Raw genomic sequence first — 16,511 nt, forward strand, 5'->3', positions numbered from 1 at the left:
TTCTTCTCAGCCCTCAGCTTGGAGTGGATCAGGTAGCTTGTGGTGGCCGATTGACCAGTGGTACAAGGGACAGAGAGAGCTCTTGGTAAGGCAGTCTCTGGTGCCGAAGACTTATCGGTTATGGTGAGGGAAAGAAGCCTCTCCCCAGGATGCCATGTTCAGTTGTGGTAATGTACCCCAGTTGTGCTTCCCCGGCTGGCTCCTGTGTTAGCCACACCCCTGTACTTAAGCCTGAGCTGTCACATGCTCGGGGTCATTTGCTTCTGGAAACCTTCACAAGTTGTAGCAATAAACTGCTTTCTGTGGAACTCTAAGCAAGAGCCCTTCTCAACTCCTTGCAGTTGGCTTAATATTACTGGAGCCAGCCCTGCATCTGTGTGCTCATGCGTGTGAGCCACGGAGCTGGCAGGGAACCCAGTAACAGGTGGTGCCCAATTTGGGGCGCCATTTAATACTGTTCCTGCCCAGCTCTGTGGGATCCCTGAGAGAGGCCCTTTTGTTTAACACAGAAAGGAGAAATTGTGGTGACCGGTGAACATACATTACAAGGGACAGAGAGTTTTCAGTAAGACAAGTCCCTAGTACCACAAGAACCACATCATGTTAGGGTGACCAGAAAGGCTTCTCCCAGGATGCTTGTTCTCTTATGTTAATCTATCCCAGTTTGGCTCCCCCAGATGGCTGTCAGCCTCTACACCTTATCACTCCCCCAGAGCTTCCCATTGGTCCCTGTTCCCTAGTCCCACCTTCTTCCCAGATAAAACTGTGAGCTTTGGGATCATGTTCACATTTGCCTCTGCAGCCTTCAGCAGTGTAGCAGCAGTAAATGCTCCTGGCAGAACCCACACAAATGCTCTTCTCGACTCTTTGCTGCCGACTGTAACACTGAACCCACCCGTGCGTCTGTGGGGGCACGCGGGACCCCATGGAGCCAGGCAGGGACAGTATTAGTAGCTGGGTCTTGTGTTTGGGGTACTGCAAGGGCAAAACCCAGTGGGATGTACGTGGCCTCTCTGTGACAACGTGTGCTGTCAGCTTTCACCCAACGCCCAGCATTGATGCGCATATCACAAGTAGAATCCAGTGAAAAACTGATCTCTTGCTAGCCAAGCTTTGTTGCTTTCAAAAGGCCTGATGAGAGTCAGAATTTGGGGATGTCTTCACCTAAGGGGAAGCAGTTGCTGGGATAGGATGCAGTTCTTTCTCTGTGGTGATGTTACTGGTGCAGATAAACCTTGGAAACACCGGTTCAAGGCAGAGATACCCTCTTGGTTATGCCAAGAAACTACTGCTGCTTGTGCTAAGAACTGTTGGTATTCTGTGGCTTCCTCACAAATGTCTTGATTAGAAAAATAGTGTTTGAATATCTGCTAACAGTACCTTAAATACAGGTTTATGCAGCTTGCAAACAGAATTTATTTCTAATATGTATAATGGGTCTTGATGAAAGTCATTCACAGTGAAGTGGGATATTTATTTGCTTTCTGCATGTAGGCTTATATTGTTTAACTTGATTTTGATACTTCAAAGCATTTGTAAGCAAACCACTGGTATTGGATATCTTTTCAACTCTTTCTGAGCATCATTCAGATAGAAACCCTAAAAAGAAATTGGCAGTGATAAATTCAGTTCATTAAGTTCATTTTAAGCATGACAAGTTCATTTTAAGTTTTATGTTTATTTAAGACAAAGAACCAACAGCTGACCATGAATATCTTAAGCCAAATCTAGTTAACATAATCAGCTATAAACTGGAAACCTTGTAGAGTTTGCATTGTGAGTGCAAACATTCAGTGAATGAGAGCATGAGAAAAATTACTGCTTTTATTTATTCTGATTTAGATATTTATGCTTTGGATTGCAGTAAACAGGATTAATAATTAAAAGTGGATTTCCATGTGTTCAGGGCTGAAATGTATGTATAAATGTAGCTTCCCATGGTCTCTGGTTGACCATGATTTTGGGGGAGCATGGGCAAAAAGGAGTGCTCTGGGTTTTTTCATAACTAGGACAGTATTTCAGAGGCTTTTGCTTTTTCATATTGTATTGTATTCAGGCATTACTTTGGCTTATGTCACTTCTTTAAGAATTTAGCATGTGATTGAAGCTGATATTAAGAAACTGTTAGCTGCAGTTTTCCTCCATGCTTAAGGCAAATGATCTCATTTGGATTCAAAGAAGGAATCTACAAATGAATAATTTTCATATCTTTTTTTTTATGTAGAGTAGAACAGTTTTGATTAGCTGCCATCTACAATGTCTCAGTTTTGTTGATTGTAACAGCTTCTAATATCTCCCAAAGCACTTGATGAGCCTGATGGTGTAGGGGGGTATTCTTTAGAGTTCTTAACACCCTCTGCCTGGCTTAAGTGAAATATTTTACTGTGCACCTGAAAAGCTGTTTTGGAAAACAGGGCCTAGCATGTGGTACTACATTTAAAAGACAAAAGACCAACATAAATTGAATGGAGCATAAACCATGAGATGAAGAACCTATTTGCTCCAGAGGAGGGATAGTCATCTCTATTATGTGTTCTTCATTCACAAGTGGTGGTCATTCCTTGCATGAGGTTTGAGGGCTTACTGGAGTGATTAGTGAATTAGTGATAGGTATGCATACAGAAATACATAAGGAGAAAATCAGGCAATTAGGCTAGTTAAAGGTGATTTATATATATATCTTCATCACAAAGAGAGATTTTGATTGTCTTTGCTGAATTTTGAAAGGAGGATGAGTCCTTGGATCAGTTTGTAGGAACTGATAAAAGCACATTTAAGAGATAACTGCTCATTTTCACCAGTGAGTCAATAAAAAGCCTAAAACCAGTTACTGAAAATATGCTCTAAATGGGAAGAATCGCAAACAGTAGAACTCCATTCTTAATTTTTTTCAAACTTCTTGTATCAAATAGAATATATTAAGGGAAACTTTTCTCCCTTGCCAGCTAAAGACTGTAGCCTTGAGCACAGCCTGTGCCTGGGATATTTGCCTACTTCTAGCTGTGCAAGATTGCAAACTCCTGCCTGCCAAGCCCATTTTCCAGGCATCTCCACCAGAGAGCTGCATCCTGACCTCTATTGCAGCTGAGTCCCTGCTAACTCTGCATTTATCCAGACTTGAAGCAAGCAAGGCAGAAATGCTTCCTAGGGCTTTCAGTGCCTATTGTAGGAATCAATTTGCAGCGTGTTGGGGTGGAACTTATTTGTTCCTCCAGGTCACCTTGGGGAGGAGGGTGTGTGGAAATGCTTTAAGCTGCAGCATGTACAGGAAAATTTTGGCTGTTTTTTCCTTTTATCTGTCTTGTTTCAGACAAAACCATGGATTCAGGATTGCTGAATGAGAGCAACATCCATGCAGAAAATATAAGCAATTATAGGTGGCATTTCAACAGCAGTATCTGTTCCTAGCTTTCAGGAGAGGGTTCTTTGTAAAAGGGGCTGCCACTCCCAATGCGATGTTCTGCACGTTTGCATGTCTTTACCAAACCGGAGTGTGTAATTACATACTTGGCATTTGCAGGTTGCAGTGGACTGCACTTTCAGTGGGCTGAAGGCAAGGTAATACTGCTTCCTAAAGTGTTTGGATGTCATTGTGGTCAACATTGTCCATTATTATGGCATGTTAAGGCTTGAATTTCTTTTTGAGAACATGAGTAGGAATTTTTCCAGGAGTGGGTTAAGACATGACTGCTGAAGGGACTGAGGAAATGCAGTGTTTGTTGCTGGTATCAAGTAAAGCAGTCTTTCCTTTGCTAGGTAGAAAAATGACAATGTGAAAATTAATTACTGTTGGGGGATAGATGTTGCTTTATATATTCTGCTATTCCAGTTTTCTATACATTTCATTAAAATTCAATCGTATATTAAAATGACTGGCTCTGATTTCCTGATTCTTCCCTTTGCAAACACCAAAAGCCAAAGTTTTGTGTAGCTGAACCAGCTCATCAAGAAAAGTAGTGATAAAACTGCTAGTATATTCAAAGTCACTGCAGGCATTCTGCTGCTAATCAACATCTAATTTAAAAAGCTGAAAAGTATATCTAACTTAGGTGTGGGCAAATCTACATAATTGTCTTTTCCATGGATCTGTGGAGAACCAGCTTTTAGGCTGTTGCATGTGGGCAGCATAAATAGGATGGGTGTTACTACAGGCTCGTTGGACTTGGGTAGAGAAGTCCAGACTGCAGAGTTTCATTCCAAGAGGCTGTGGGTACTCGCTGTGAGAGCACCACCTGTTCTCTGCCCCTGGTGCCTCAGCGTGGCTGCTCTGTGAAGACTTCCATGGCTGATGAGAGATCCTTTGGTTGTACTTAGGAGCTCCATGGGAATTTATTCCTCCTTCTCATGTTCCCCACTATTCCCCACGTGGCTGTTTCTTACAACCAGTGGCTCATCTCAGCCCCATTCCCTTGTCCATACTACTTGTGGAAGAGTGTAGGAGTCCTGGATGTCCATGTTAGTACAGTGCAGGTGAATCTTGTGTTTCACAGCACAGCTGCAGGCTATCAAATGGTTAAATCATACCATGCTTTTTTGCATTACTGTGCCCTCTTTCAGCAGTATCCTGTCCATTTGTTCCTTCAGGCTTCTCCCTCCCAAAGTCCTTTCCAGCCTGAATAATTTTGCCTTTGTGTGTGTGTTGTACAGGTGTCAGTGTGTTGGAGGTTTTGTGTTGTCAGGTTTTTTTGGGGGAAGTGTGGTGGTTGTTGTGTTTCGGTTTTGTTTTGGTGGTTTTGCTTTTTTTGTGTTTTGGTTTTGTCTTTTGGGTTTCTTTTAAAGATTGGAATTTGGGTTTGGGAATCTGTTTTAAAATTCCCATGTGAAAGTTGGGACAGAAGACAGATTTCTACTACAATGAATGCCTTGCATCTAAGGGAATAGTTTCCATGATAATAAAAAAAAAAACCCACATACATTTTTCATCCTTACTTTGTAAATTTTTGTAATTACAGTAAAGGTTTACCTTTCCTCAGATAGACCAATGGTTTCTACTATGACACAACTTCTTTTTCAGTTCTTACTGAGTAGGTTGCTTGCGTAGAAATCCTGAATAATCAGTCAAAAAAAAAAAAGTTTTTTCAGGAAATTGTGTATTTCAGGAGTAGAGTAGGAGTAGATTCAGGTTAATTTTACCCTCTCTGGCTTTCTTTACCTCAACTGCCACCACTAAAAACTGCAATCGCTGAAATACTATTTTGGGGATTCCTAAAGGTCAAGTATTTGGTGCTGCTAACAAATGGTAATAACCGTGAGAGAGTTTGTCCCATGGAGCATCTTCATGGGACTTGTGAATCCCAGGTAATTTCCTCTTTGGCTTAATGAGGATAGAAGCTTCAGATTTGGTCTTGTTATTCGGAGAGGAAACTCCTGTTACAGATTTGTTCTAGCATGAGTAATGCAGTCTTGCAATACAGTTAATCATCACTGATGTTAATAAGAGGGGGTGACACTTCTTTCCCTTTTCTCATGCAAATGTCACGGTTTCAGAGGACTACCAAGTATTTAGCCAGCTGATACAAAGAAGAATGTGTCTAGCAAGAGATTGCCCAAACCCCATTATTAAGACTCTCAATATGAAAGGTAAGAGACTGAATTTTGGCCCTGGCTGTGAATTGCAGAGGAAGGATCCAAATTTCAGACTTTGATATCTTAGCTAGCCAGTGTGGCTGTAGGTCATAAGGTTGGGTGACAACAGTGTATCATCCTCTTCTCATCACTGTCCCCTCTGCTTTGTGACTCGTGCTAAGGTTGCCTTGTGAATCCAGTGCTTCAGTTTTGGATGTCCTTGAGGGCTTAGGAATCAACTGAAGGAAGTGCTCCTTCCTTGCTCCAAGCTGAACCACCACTAGTATAATATGTTCTGTGCACAGAAAGATTGTCCACTGGGATATCCTGGAGCTAGGATCTTCAAAATCTTAATATTCAAAATACTGTTTGAAGAGAAGGGGTGATGTCTTGGGCTTATCATTGATAACTCTATGTGTTGCTGTTCATTTGTCATTGGTGTTTGGATTTCAGCTTTTGTGTCTTAGTGACATTTCTTAATATTTTTAATTGTCAGTGTTATCTTCTAAATCCTTTCCCATAGAAATAATTGTTACATTGGATAAAACTGAACAGATGGTTTCTGCTCATACATAGAATTCTTATCAGGAACTGTTAAATAGGTTCTGGTTTGAGAGCAGAGTTAGTCTGAGATGTAGTAATTGGGCAATTAACAGTGAAGGTTCTTCTGTATCTACAGGTATTAACCAGAGAAATCCATGCCAAATACTGAGGTACAAATACAGCTGAAAATTGATTTTTGCTTCCAGGAACAAAGTACTGTGCACCGAAGATGTTACCATTATTGCCATAAACTCATCTTAATGCAAATATTTAAGGGTTTTTTTAATTACAGTATCTGCAGAAGTAGAGTGTTTTAAAGTGGGCTTCATCTCACCTAATTCTTGGTGTCTAAAAATAAAACAGTAAAGTGTCTCTGTAGCCCCTGTGATAGCTGAGGAGAGACAGGTATATCTGTTGGCTATTCATCCCACCCTAAATGTGGTGTGTAAGCTGCATGGGATGAGCTGCTCTCCAGTGGTCCTGTCCAGTCAGTAGGAAGCGGGGTCTCCTGTGAATGTTGCGTCCTTCAAAGGTGTGCCCCTCTTACAGGGGTTCCCTGATCTTTACTGTTTGTTACAGTTTCAAAGTCACCCCTTCCCTTCCCAGAACTTCCTCTCTGAGGCTCCTTGTCTATCTCCAGGCAGTTTCTGTCTGGGTTTAAGGAATAAAGAGGAAAGGAAAATGATTGCGATAGGGGCTTTTGTTTGTTTGTTTGTTTTGTATTGTTTGGCATTTTTTAAAATCAAAAATGAGCTTTCTAAATAAGACAAATTACTTTGTATCCCCTGATTATTTGTTTTATAAGGATAGAAAGAACAAGCAAAGATCATTCAGTACATTAGATTAGAAACCAATACCTCAGAGACTTAGTGCACAATAAAAGTTGCTTGCCCAGTAGGTTTTACTTAGCAAGGTGAAATTTCTCTTTAGAGTAGAGGTCAAATGTTTCAGTATTGTGGATGTTTCAGATGTGCTAGAGATGTAGGAACTCAAAACACGATTAGGAAAAAATGCCTTATTTCTCTGGAGTGTACCAGTGATCTGGCCTTCCAGGTGCTATTTACCTGTAGATACACTGTCATGCTTTGTAACTTCCACTTTTTAAAATCTTATACATACATTCTTTTGGTATACAATGGATCTTCAAGATTGCTTATTTGGGAGAGAGCAAGAGATTCCAGTAGCCAAGATGACAATTATGAGGAAACATGAAAAGGGGCCAAACAATAACAGCATCTGCCAAACCTTAGCTGTTTTGGGAACAGAACTTTGGCAAAATTCCTTCCCTAGATTGCTCATAATGCATTTAAGAGAATAGTTTGGAAGGCTAAGGACTCCTGAGATCTGGTGTCTTCCTTCAGACTTCCTTACTGACTGTTGGGGGAATCTTTTTTAGTTTTAGAAAATGAAGTGTCATGAAAGACTGGCTTACTGAAGCTGACATACTAGAATAAACTGGTGATTCATATTAGTGGGAAGTGGAGCAGTAATCATTTTAAGTGTACTGAAGGAGTTTGGTGAAGCTGCTAATGTACAAAATATTGTAATTATAACCAGTTAGAAAACCAGGTTGCAGTAAAAGGTATTTGTTTCTTCAAAGATTGGGGAGGATGATCTTGCTGAGGTCTGAGTCTCAGTGCCCTATGATATCTAATCAGAAGAGCTTAGTATGGTTCAAAAATAGTTGGGGTGTTGTATCTATAACATTCATGTATACAAGGAAAATATAAACAGCAAAACACAAAACCTGGTTGTTAGATCCACAGCCTTTTTTCACTGTTACAAAGTGAGTCGAGCTAAACATAATTGCTAATGAACTTAACACAGCAGGGGCAAAGCAGTGCAGCTTCTGTGAAGGAAAACTGAGCTGTGCACATCTGTGCAGATTAGCATGAATGAATTAAGACATTATTCTCTCATACATTCCTTAAAAGCTTTGAAAGTAAGACGCTCTGGTTTTCAGAATGCCACAGTTAATTCTAGGTGTGTTTTAAGACTCCATCCTCACACAGCTGTTAAGTATACTTACTAATAAATTTGAATAATTCAGTAGTAGCTGAACAGTATGAGTTGTGTAAAATTTGCAATTGGTTCAAAATTATTCAGGTAGCTGAGTATAAGAGGAGACTCTGTGGTATTCCCTAGGGATCTCAAAGGAGGTGGGCACCAAGCAGTCTGACACACAGCCCAAGTTGTGCAAGTGTAGGAAAGGTTTCTATTCTCTAGTAGCTTCTACTGCAGCCACAGCTGTGTGTTGAGGCAAGTCCTCAGGCTTGGAGCAGTGGATGGTGTTTCAGTCTCATGCTTCCAAACTGCAAACACTGCCCAAAAAAAATAGAAGGGAAGTATTTTCCACTGGTGTTGGAAAAGCCAGAATCAGGTAGTAATGTTTGTGAGGACATGTATGTGTCATGTGTAATAATTTACAGGGAGCAAGGTGGGTGTTTATTTTGACCACTGTACAAGAAAAGAGAGATGTTCAGTACCCTAAACATTAATTAAAAATTGCTTCCTTATTCTTTACATCATGTCTTGCTAACCTGTAAAGCTCAGTGCCATACGATAGCTAACCTGAAGATGTTAATAACATTCAAAAGTACTTAGACTTTTGGATGGATACAATGCTCTGTTACCTTATACAGGAAAAAGATAAACCCCCCAGCTTCAAGGATGAGTTGGTAATAACCGACACGGAAAAGAACTTGACTGTCGGCCACTGCTCGTTAAAAAGCTTGAGGATCAGTCATGGCTGCTGCTGGGTTAGGAAAGAGAACAAGGGCAGGCAGTCTGCTCGGAGATACTGCTTGCTGAAAAAAACACTTTTACAAATGTCTGGGCCACCTTGGTTTTGCTTTCCAAGCATAAAACCTCCAGGACCATGGGTGAAATGACATCATACATACTGCTTGTCTCAGTTTGTGCATAAATTAATACCGCAGTGGCACTGTCAGCAGCAAAGCAGCTGAAGTTAGTATTGACAGTTACTCGCTGATTGCTATCAAGGCAGCACTCACTGGGGTTTTTCTGGGGTTTTTAATTGAAGATGTGTGTTTACTATGTGTGGCTTGTGTTGGCATTACATGCCTCCTGCAGCAGGCAGAGTGGGTGAGATTGCTTGTTTGCTTGCATATTGTGGTGGGTTGACCCTGGCTGAATGTCGTGTGCCCACCAAAGCTTCTCTATCACTCCCCTCCTCAGCTGGACAGGGGAGAGAAACTATAACAGAGGCTTGTGGGTTAAGATAAGGACAGGAGAGATCATTCGCCAGTTACTGTTACATTGAAGTATGTGCAACAAACTCAGCTTGGGGTACTTAACTGAGTTTTATTACAAATGAAATCGGAGTAGGATAATGAGAAATAAAACCAAATGCTAAAAACACCTTCTCTCCGCCACCTTCTTCTTCCCAAGCTTATTTTAACTCCAAAATTGTGTATTTCCCTTCTCTCAATGGTGCAGGGGGTCAGCAAATGGAGACTCTGGTCAGTTCATCACATGTTGTCTTTTCTGCTCTTTCCTCCTCTGGGGAAGGACTCCACATTCTTCCCTTGTTCCACCGTGGGGCCCCTCCAACAAGAGACAGTCCTCCACAAACTTCTCCAGTGGACTTCCCATGGACTGCAGTTCTTTGCAAACTGCTCCACCATGAGTCTTCCCATGGGGTGCAGTCCTTCAAGAACGGACTGCTCAAGTGTGGGCTCCTCTCTGCATGGGGCCACAGGTCCTGCCAGGTGCCTGTTTCAGTGCAAGCTTTCCATGGGGTCACAGCCTCCTTTGGGCATCCACCTTCTCTGCTGTGGGGTCCTTCACAGGCTTCAGGTGGATCTCTGCTCCCCTGTGAATTTCCACGGGCCACATGGGCACAGCTGCCTCACCGTGAACTGCCCCACAGACTGCTCCAGAGCCTGGAATACCTCCTCTCCCTTCTTCACTGACCTGTCTGTCTGCAGGGCTGTAGCTTTCACATATTCTCACTCCTCTCTTCTCTGGCTGCAATTGCTTCAGCACAGTAACTTTTTCCCCTTTTTAAATCTATTATCCTAGAGATGCTACCTCGCTGCTGGGCTTGGCCTTGGGCAGTGGCAGGACTGTCTTGGAGCTGGCTGGCATCAGCTCTATTGGACATGAGCAAAGCTTCCAGCAACTTCTCAGAGAAGTCCTGTAGCCCCTCTTCCCCCTCCTAAAACCTTGCCATGAGTACCCTATACACATACCAGCTCTGTGGACACTTAAACCAGGGAGAAAACATTGTGACTGTAAAATTACCTGCTGATACGAAAAGGTTTTACATTAGTTTGCAGTATAACATTTTTTTCTATCACTTTGTAAAAACAACTTACATGGTCAGATTTATTGTATATATTTGGTTTGTATCTTAAGAGATCAAAATTATCAAGCATCTTAAAAGTATCTGCATTTTTTGCAGGGTATTATAGAGAAATCGAAAGTGAAAGGAATTCCTATCATTATTGATGCAGTAAGTATTTTCTTGATTTCAGTCAGTGGTTTAACATTTAAGAATCTATTCAGTAAATGCTCTTCTTACTGTGTTTTGCAGGATGGACTGTGGCTCATTTCCCAGCAGCCGTCTCTTATTCAAGGCTACCAGCGAGCTATTCTTACTCCAAACTATATGGAGTTCAGCAGACTGTATGAAGCCATGGTGAGCTGATTGCCTTTTTGGTATTTAAGTATGTGCAAGTTTAGTCTTTTTGTCCTTGAAAATAAGTAACTTATTACTGGCTTAAATGTTACGTGCTGTTTCTTATATGTGAGGGAAGCACTCTCTGGGTTTTATTCCATGGGATAATTGCCACAACAATGCATATTCTTAAACAGAGCTCTTTTTTAAAGAAGACCCATTCTCATGCATTTTTTAACACTGCAGTGGGTGTAGAAAAAAATACATGGAAAGACTGGTGATGTTGCTTTCCCCCCCCACACACCCCCCCAAGCATATGTAAGTAGCATGTGTTAGAATATGTTGTTGTAGTAGCAAAATATGTACTGTGTATGGAATTCTTGTGTTGTAGCTTAGAGACCCCGTAGACAGTAGTGATCATCATGGATGTGTATTAAGACTCAGCCAAGCCATGGGGAATTTGACAGTTGTGCAAAAGGGAGAAAGAGATCTTATTTCAGATGGAGAGAAAGGTAAGTGAAGCCTTCTGTTCTTAGCTGTGTGATTGTTCTGTTCTGTTTGGTTTCAATCATAGTCCAGTAGAGTGTGTAGCAATAGGCTGTATTCCCCTGAAGATTGGAGGGATTGCTGCCTTTGCAGATCACCTTTAGATGATTTGTGTAAATTTATATTTTAAGAGTGCAACTAAATTTATTTGCTGACAAAAGCTGCCAATTTCATTTTTCATTTAAATGACATTATGTTTTACATTCCACGGGTATTGAGAAATTAATTATTTAATCTTTGTGAACTGTTTGAAAGTTCTTTGCTGAGGTGGTTTATGTAAGTGCAGCTGTCATTGCTAAATTGATACAAAACAATGTATCAATATTCACCATGTATCAGTGTGTGTGAAAAGTGGAGATGTCTTGAGGCTCATGACCTGCTCGGTTCCTTGGTGCTGTCCATCATGGGGCTGCAGATTCACATGTACGTATATGACTTGTACAGCAGCCCTGACAAATTAAAAAATTAACTCTAGATTGCCGTTATAACAGTCACATACCAATATGGTTTAAAGTGTACTTAATAAAATTAGCTGCTTGTCTGGTGCTTTTTATACTGATCATTTACTGTGATCAGTATAAAATTATTCACAAGTGCCATCGATACATTTTGACTGCATGGTCTTACTTCACATACATAACAAGCAGCAGCTCTGCTTTTAATTACTTGAAATGCTAATCTCTGATAAATGTTTATGCTGCTTCAAAACTGTTTTGTGTATACAGTCAATTTTTCATTACTGGGAGCCATGGAAGTCTTTTATAACAGAAAACAGATGTCATAAGTACACCTGGTTTGTGCAGAGCCACCTTCCACATACCCCATTAGTGCAGATACTCTAGCAGATTGTGCAACAGCTGGGACCTGGAAGTAATATAGTTACATCTGTGGGGTGAAGGACCTTCCTCTTATAGTACCCAGGTTTCCCCACAGGAAGTCTTGTGTCATATTGCACCCATAGCAGACTTGATTTGTAGCCTTGGACAGTCAGGCCAGGCTTAAGGGTGGATGAACTCTGCTGGAGGATACAATGTCTTGACTCCAGTTTATGCCAGCTGGAGAGCTTTAGAGCACTGTAATTGTCTTCTTTCTCTGCTTTTATGTCAACAATGTTCTTTTTATACAGGATTGTTGCTTTTTAAATGAACATTGGGAAGACTGGGTGAGCGCTTTAAATTGAGTACATTATCTAGTATATCTCTGTTCTCCTTTTGAACTATTAACTCTTGAGATAAGTGTATCCCCACAACTGCTGGAGAAACAGGACACTGTCTCCAGTGTCTCTTGTCATGCAGGATTAAAGAAACAGGAAACAGCTGAAGCTCTTTCCAGTTTCAATTTTGAGTGTTCATATATGGCACAAGTTCACGTATGTCTTGTGTGCTTTTGGGGTTTTTTATTGGTTTTATTTTTTCCCCCACCTTGTTCTTTGTCTCTGTTGTGTTCTTATATTTTTTTCTATTAGTGGAGTGGCTTTTGTTTTGAAATAAAAACAGTTCTGTGCCTTCATAGCAGTTGATTGATGTCCAGCTATAGGCTGCTTTCTTGTTCTTACCTTGGTACTATCACTGATGCTTTGTTGGATTACAGACATTACAGGCAGCATTGCTGAGCTAAGAAAGTGGGTTATAATGTCTGTTACAAAAACTGTTTGTAGAGTTTGCATGACTTTCAAGAATGTTCCTGAGAATTTTGCAGAAACTACAGACTTCAGCTTCCTTTTAACAGCAGTGTTCTTTGGGTCTAGTCTGCTGGTCATTTAGTTTCTCAAATGCAAAATTACGTTGAGAAAGGAGATTCTACTGTGTGCTCTGTGCCACAACATGGAGTATGTTGCCATGTCACTGACCTTGAATTCTTTCCCAGGTTTTTTGCTCTTATTTTTCTTCTGTCTCTTCTTTTGATCTGTTATAATTTTTTTTTGCAGCTAAGACTACATACATCATGATTCCAGTGTGAGGGAAATCCAGATTATTGGATCAGGTCAATGTCCTCTGAGCACAATCAAACATTATGAAAAGATCTTTGTACTCCTTTTGCCTTTTATTTATCATGTCATCATCCATTTGCAGTGCTTAAGCCCCATCTATTAGGCATTTCCTGCTTGACCTCCTGTGTTCAGCGTACTGTCACTGTAGTTTGCATACAGTACTTTTAAACTTTCTCCTTTGGGAATATACTGCACGTGTGCTTTCTAGGGGGGGAAAAATAAAGTAAGTCTCAGTGCTCTCCAGGGAAAACAGAATTTGAGAAATTGCAAACTTAACCATGCAACTCCAGTGTTTTGTGCTTAGTTGTTGTGGAAGGAAGGCTTTTTTAAGATGCCAAATTTTGCAGTAGGGGAGATTGGGTTTGTGGATGCTTTTTAGCTTAGAGTGATTGTAGTGGTTATTTTCACAGTACTTTTATTCATGAGTCTGTAAGAAATGCAGTAGACAGTTTACTTCTGTTACCTGAAGACAGAAAGAGTTACCAGGTGATTTGGCATAAGGTGTTGGTGAAGAATTACTCTCAACAAAAAGCTTTGTAATCTACACAGAGAGGCTCTGATTCCAATTCTGACTGGAAGCTGAAGTTTAATAAATTCAAAATAAGATTTTATTAATAGATAAAGAAATTAACTGGTACAGCAGTGTACCTGAAACTTTGCTAGATTCACAAACTTTGAAGTGTCTGGATACCTCAGAGGTTTGTTTTCACAGACCAGACTAGCTGGTGCAGGTGATTGCTTATGGCCTCAGTCACATACTGGCCTCTGTGAAAGCAGTAGGAGTCCTCCACTATAAAGGAGGTTTTTCTAAAATTTGTCTCCATTCAGTAGTGAGCTGCTGACTGGCCTGTAAACTTAATCACCAAGATTTTAAATTAAGTTTTATATACTCTTTTCTCTTTCCTTTTGCAATTTCACATTATAGCTTGGTCTACAGTTGTTGATTCCCTGCTCTACAAAGATGAGCTTCACCATGCTCTTGGTAGGTGATATCAGTGCCATCACTGACCAGGGTAGGAATGAGTACTCAGCCTGTGGGTAAAAGGTAAGTCAGCTTTTATTCACTATGGCACAGCTCTCTAAGGTTATTTTTTTATTATTCTTTGGAGAACTGGTCAGTAATAAAGTGTGGTTATACCAGCCCTAGTTCCTAACATGTTTAAAATTTGGTTAGGTCCTTGAATTAGAGGATTTGAATTTTCATTTTTAAGCATTATAATGAGCTTTTCTGTGTTTGACCCTCTTACCTTCCAAAAGGCAGGCTTTTATGGGAACCATCCTGTTACTTTTTCCAAGAACCAGTAGCCAAGTTTGGTTTCTCTCCAGTTGCTCAGCTGCAGCCATGGTGAAGAGAAGCAAGGAAGCATGTGAGGCAGAATACTGAGTACTGACTATGGGGTAAAAATCCAACTCTTGCCATAAGTCCCCAAGCACTACTTCTAATTCCAGCCATTCATCTCCCTACACAGCTGGAAAAAGGAAGCTATTCAGTGCTTGTCACTGCCTGGCTCACTCACAGCTGCTGAGCAAAACTCACCGAGATTTTTAACTGAGAGGCAGCACCTTTGTCTCCAGTCCTGCTTCTGCAGAATGAGCAAAATGGGAAGGTGATGGTTCCTGTCCCTGGTGCCACTGTGGTGTCTATGGCACGTGCAGCCCAGCCAGCTTCTCCCTGGCACTGTTCACCTGGCCCCTGGCTCCTGTGCCTGTCCAACAGAACTAGTGTAAAATTCGGGTCACTTTTGGCTAACTTCAATTGCCTGCTCTATCTTGCACTCAAGGACTTACCTAAGTTTTAAAAGTGTGATTAGGGAATAAAAAAGTATAAGCACCCTTTATATAAAAGCCAACTTACGTTTTCCACACCAGTTGAGTTGTTTCCCCAGCCAGAGTCATTAAACTTGGTTTCCCTCTCTATATACACTCTGGGACATGTTTCTGGGAGTCCATGATCTCCAGCTACATGCTTTTGTGAGCTACCTTGCAAAAGGAAAAAGATTTCTTACTAGTATATGTTAGGTCAGAGATGTATATTAGTAAGAGATTTTACTAAAAATCTGATAATGGTCTAAATATTGTATTTGATGGAGCAAAATGATCTTTGATAGCTACATTATTTGGATAGAAAATGGAAATCTTAAGCCTTTTAATTAAACTAGAGTATGTTTGTTGTGTGGGGTGGCTGTTGTTAGCTGATCCGATCCAGTTGGGTCATATCAGAAGTTAGAATGGTCATGTTTCATACACTGATTCCTGACCACATTAGGGTGAGTGTAACACTCCTCCTCTGTAAGAGGAAAACAAGTGCAAGGAATTTGTTCAGGATGTCTGAGATTCAGGAGTTAAATTTAAATCTCCAGTCTTTCAGTCTGCAGTCTCAATAAATGTGATATTTCACAGAGGCTCTTCAGCCTTCTTGACCATCATCAGAACTAAACTATCCCATATTTCACATGCTGTGCTCTAAATGCAACAGTAAAAGCCACCCCAGAGATTAATTTCTTTTTTTCACTACTGGGTGAACACGGTGAGTCAGGAACAAGCAGACACACACTGCCTTTTCTACTACTTTGGTTTTCTAACTGTGATGTGTCTAGGGGGTGGCATTGCAAATGGTGCTGCCTGCATACAGCCACTTCAAAATCTGTGCTTCCAAGTTAACTTGTAGTGCTTGAGGTCAGCAAAACTACTGCATTCTGATTTTTTTCATTCAAAGAGAGGACAGCTATTTTCATTTACATAACAGAATGTTGTAGTTTTGTTTTTTTAATTAAGCACACAATACTCATAAATAGGTCATTCTTCTGGGCTTTTGGCAGCAGCAGAATTTGGGCTGGGAGTTTTTCAGCTTAAAACTTGGCAATGATACAGCCAAGTGTGACACCATGGTCTGAATGCTTTCACAAATATTAATGTGTATCTTGCCATCACTCCCTCTTCAGCCCTTCTTGAAAATATTTTATGGCCTGAAATATATTAAACATAGCACTACTAAATGACTTGGCCATAGTTACCCAGAAAGTCTGGGGCAAAGTTTTGAATTGCTTGGAGCCTAAAACTCTTAACTTCTACTTTCACTTTCCAGTATTCTGTCAGTATGACAGCCTTCAATTTTTTGTTTCTGCTGCACTCATTTCAGTACAAATTACTTCCATGGATTTAGGTGTGCAAGGAATCTGTGTGATTATATGTGAGCAAATACCAGTATTGTATTTGCTGCCTAAA

General features: G+C 40.7%; 1 protein-coding gene across 6 annotated transcripts in view; it reads left to right on the forward strand.

Annotated features, from left to right (window-relative positions):
* NAXD (NAD(P)HX dehydratase) overlaps positions 1 to 16,511 on the forward strand; it is a 50,469-nt gene that overhangs the window by 27,670 nt on the left and 6,288 nt on the right. For 5 of the 6 annotated variants that reach the window (XM_069004018.1, XM_069004045.1, XM_069004025.1 and 2 more), the window contains 3 exons: positions 10,535 to 10,585; positions 10,667 to 10,771; positions 11,142 to 11,262. In XM_069004018.1, the coding sequence (XP_068860119.1) occupies positions 10,535 to 10,585; positions 10,667 to 10,771; positions 11,142 to 11,262 (277 nt within the window). Of the gene's footprint in view, positions 1 to 10,534; positions 10,586 to 10,666; positions 10,772 to 11,141; positions 11,263 to 14,211; positions 14,332 to 16,511 lie in introns of all 6 variants that reach the window. The other variant, XR_011148305.1, reaches the window with a different exon arrangement.

The sequence above is a fragment of the Aphelocoma coerulescens genome, chromosome 1, assembly GCF_041296385.1.
Source record: "Aphelocoma coerulescens isolate FSJ_1873_10779 chromosome 1, UR_Acoe_1.0, whole genome shotgun sequence".
NCBI lineage: Eukaryota > Metazoa > Chordata > Aves > Passeriformes > Corvidae > Aphelocoma > Aphelocoma coerulescens.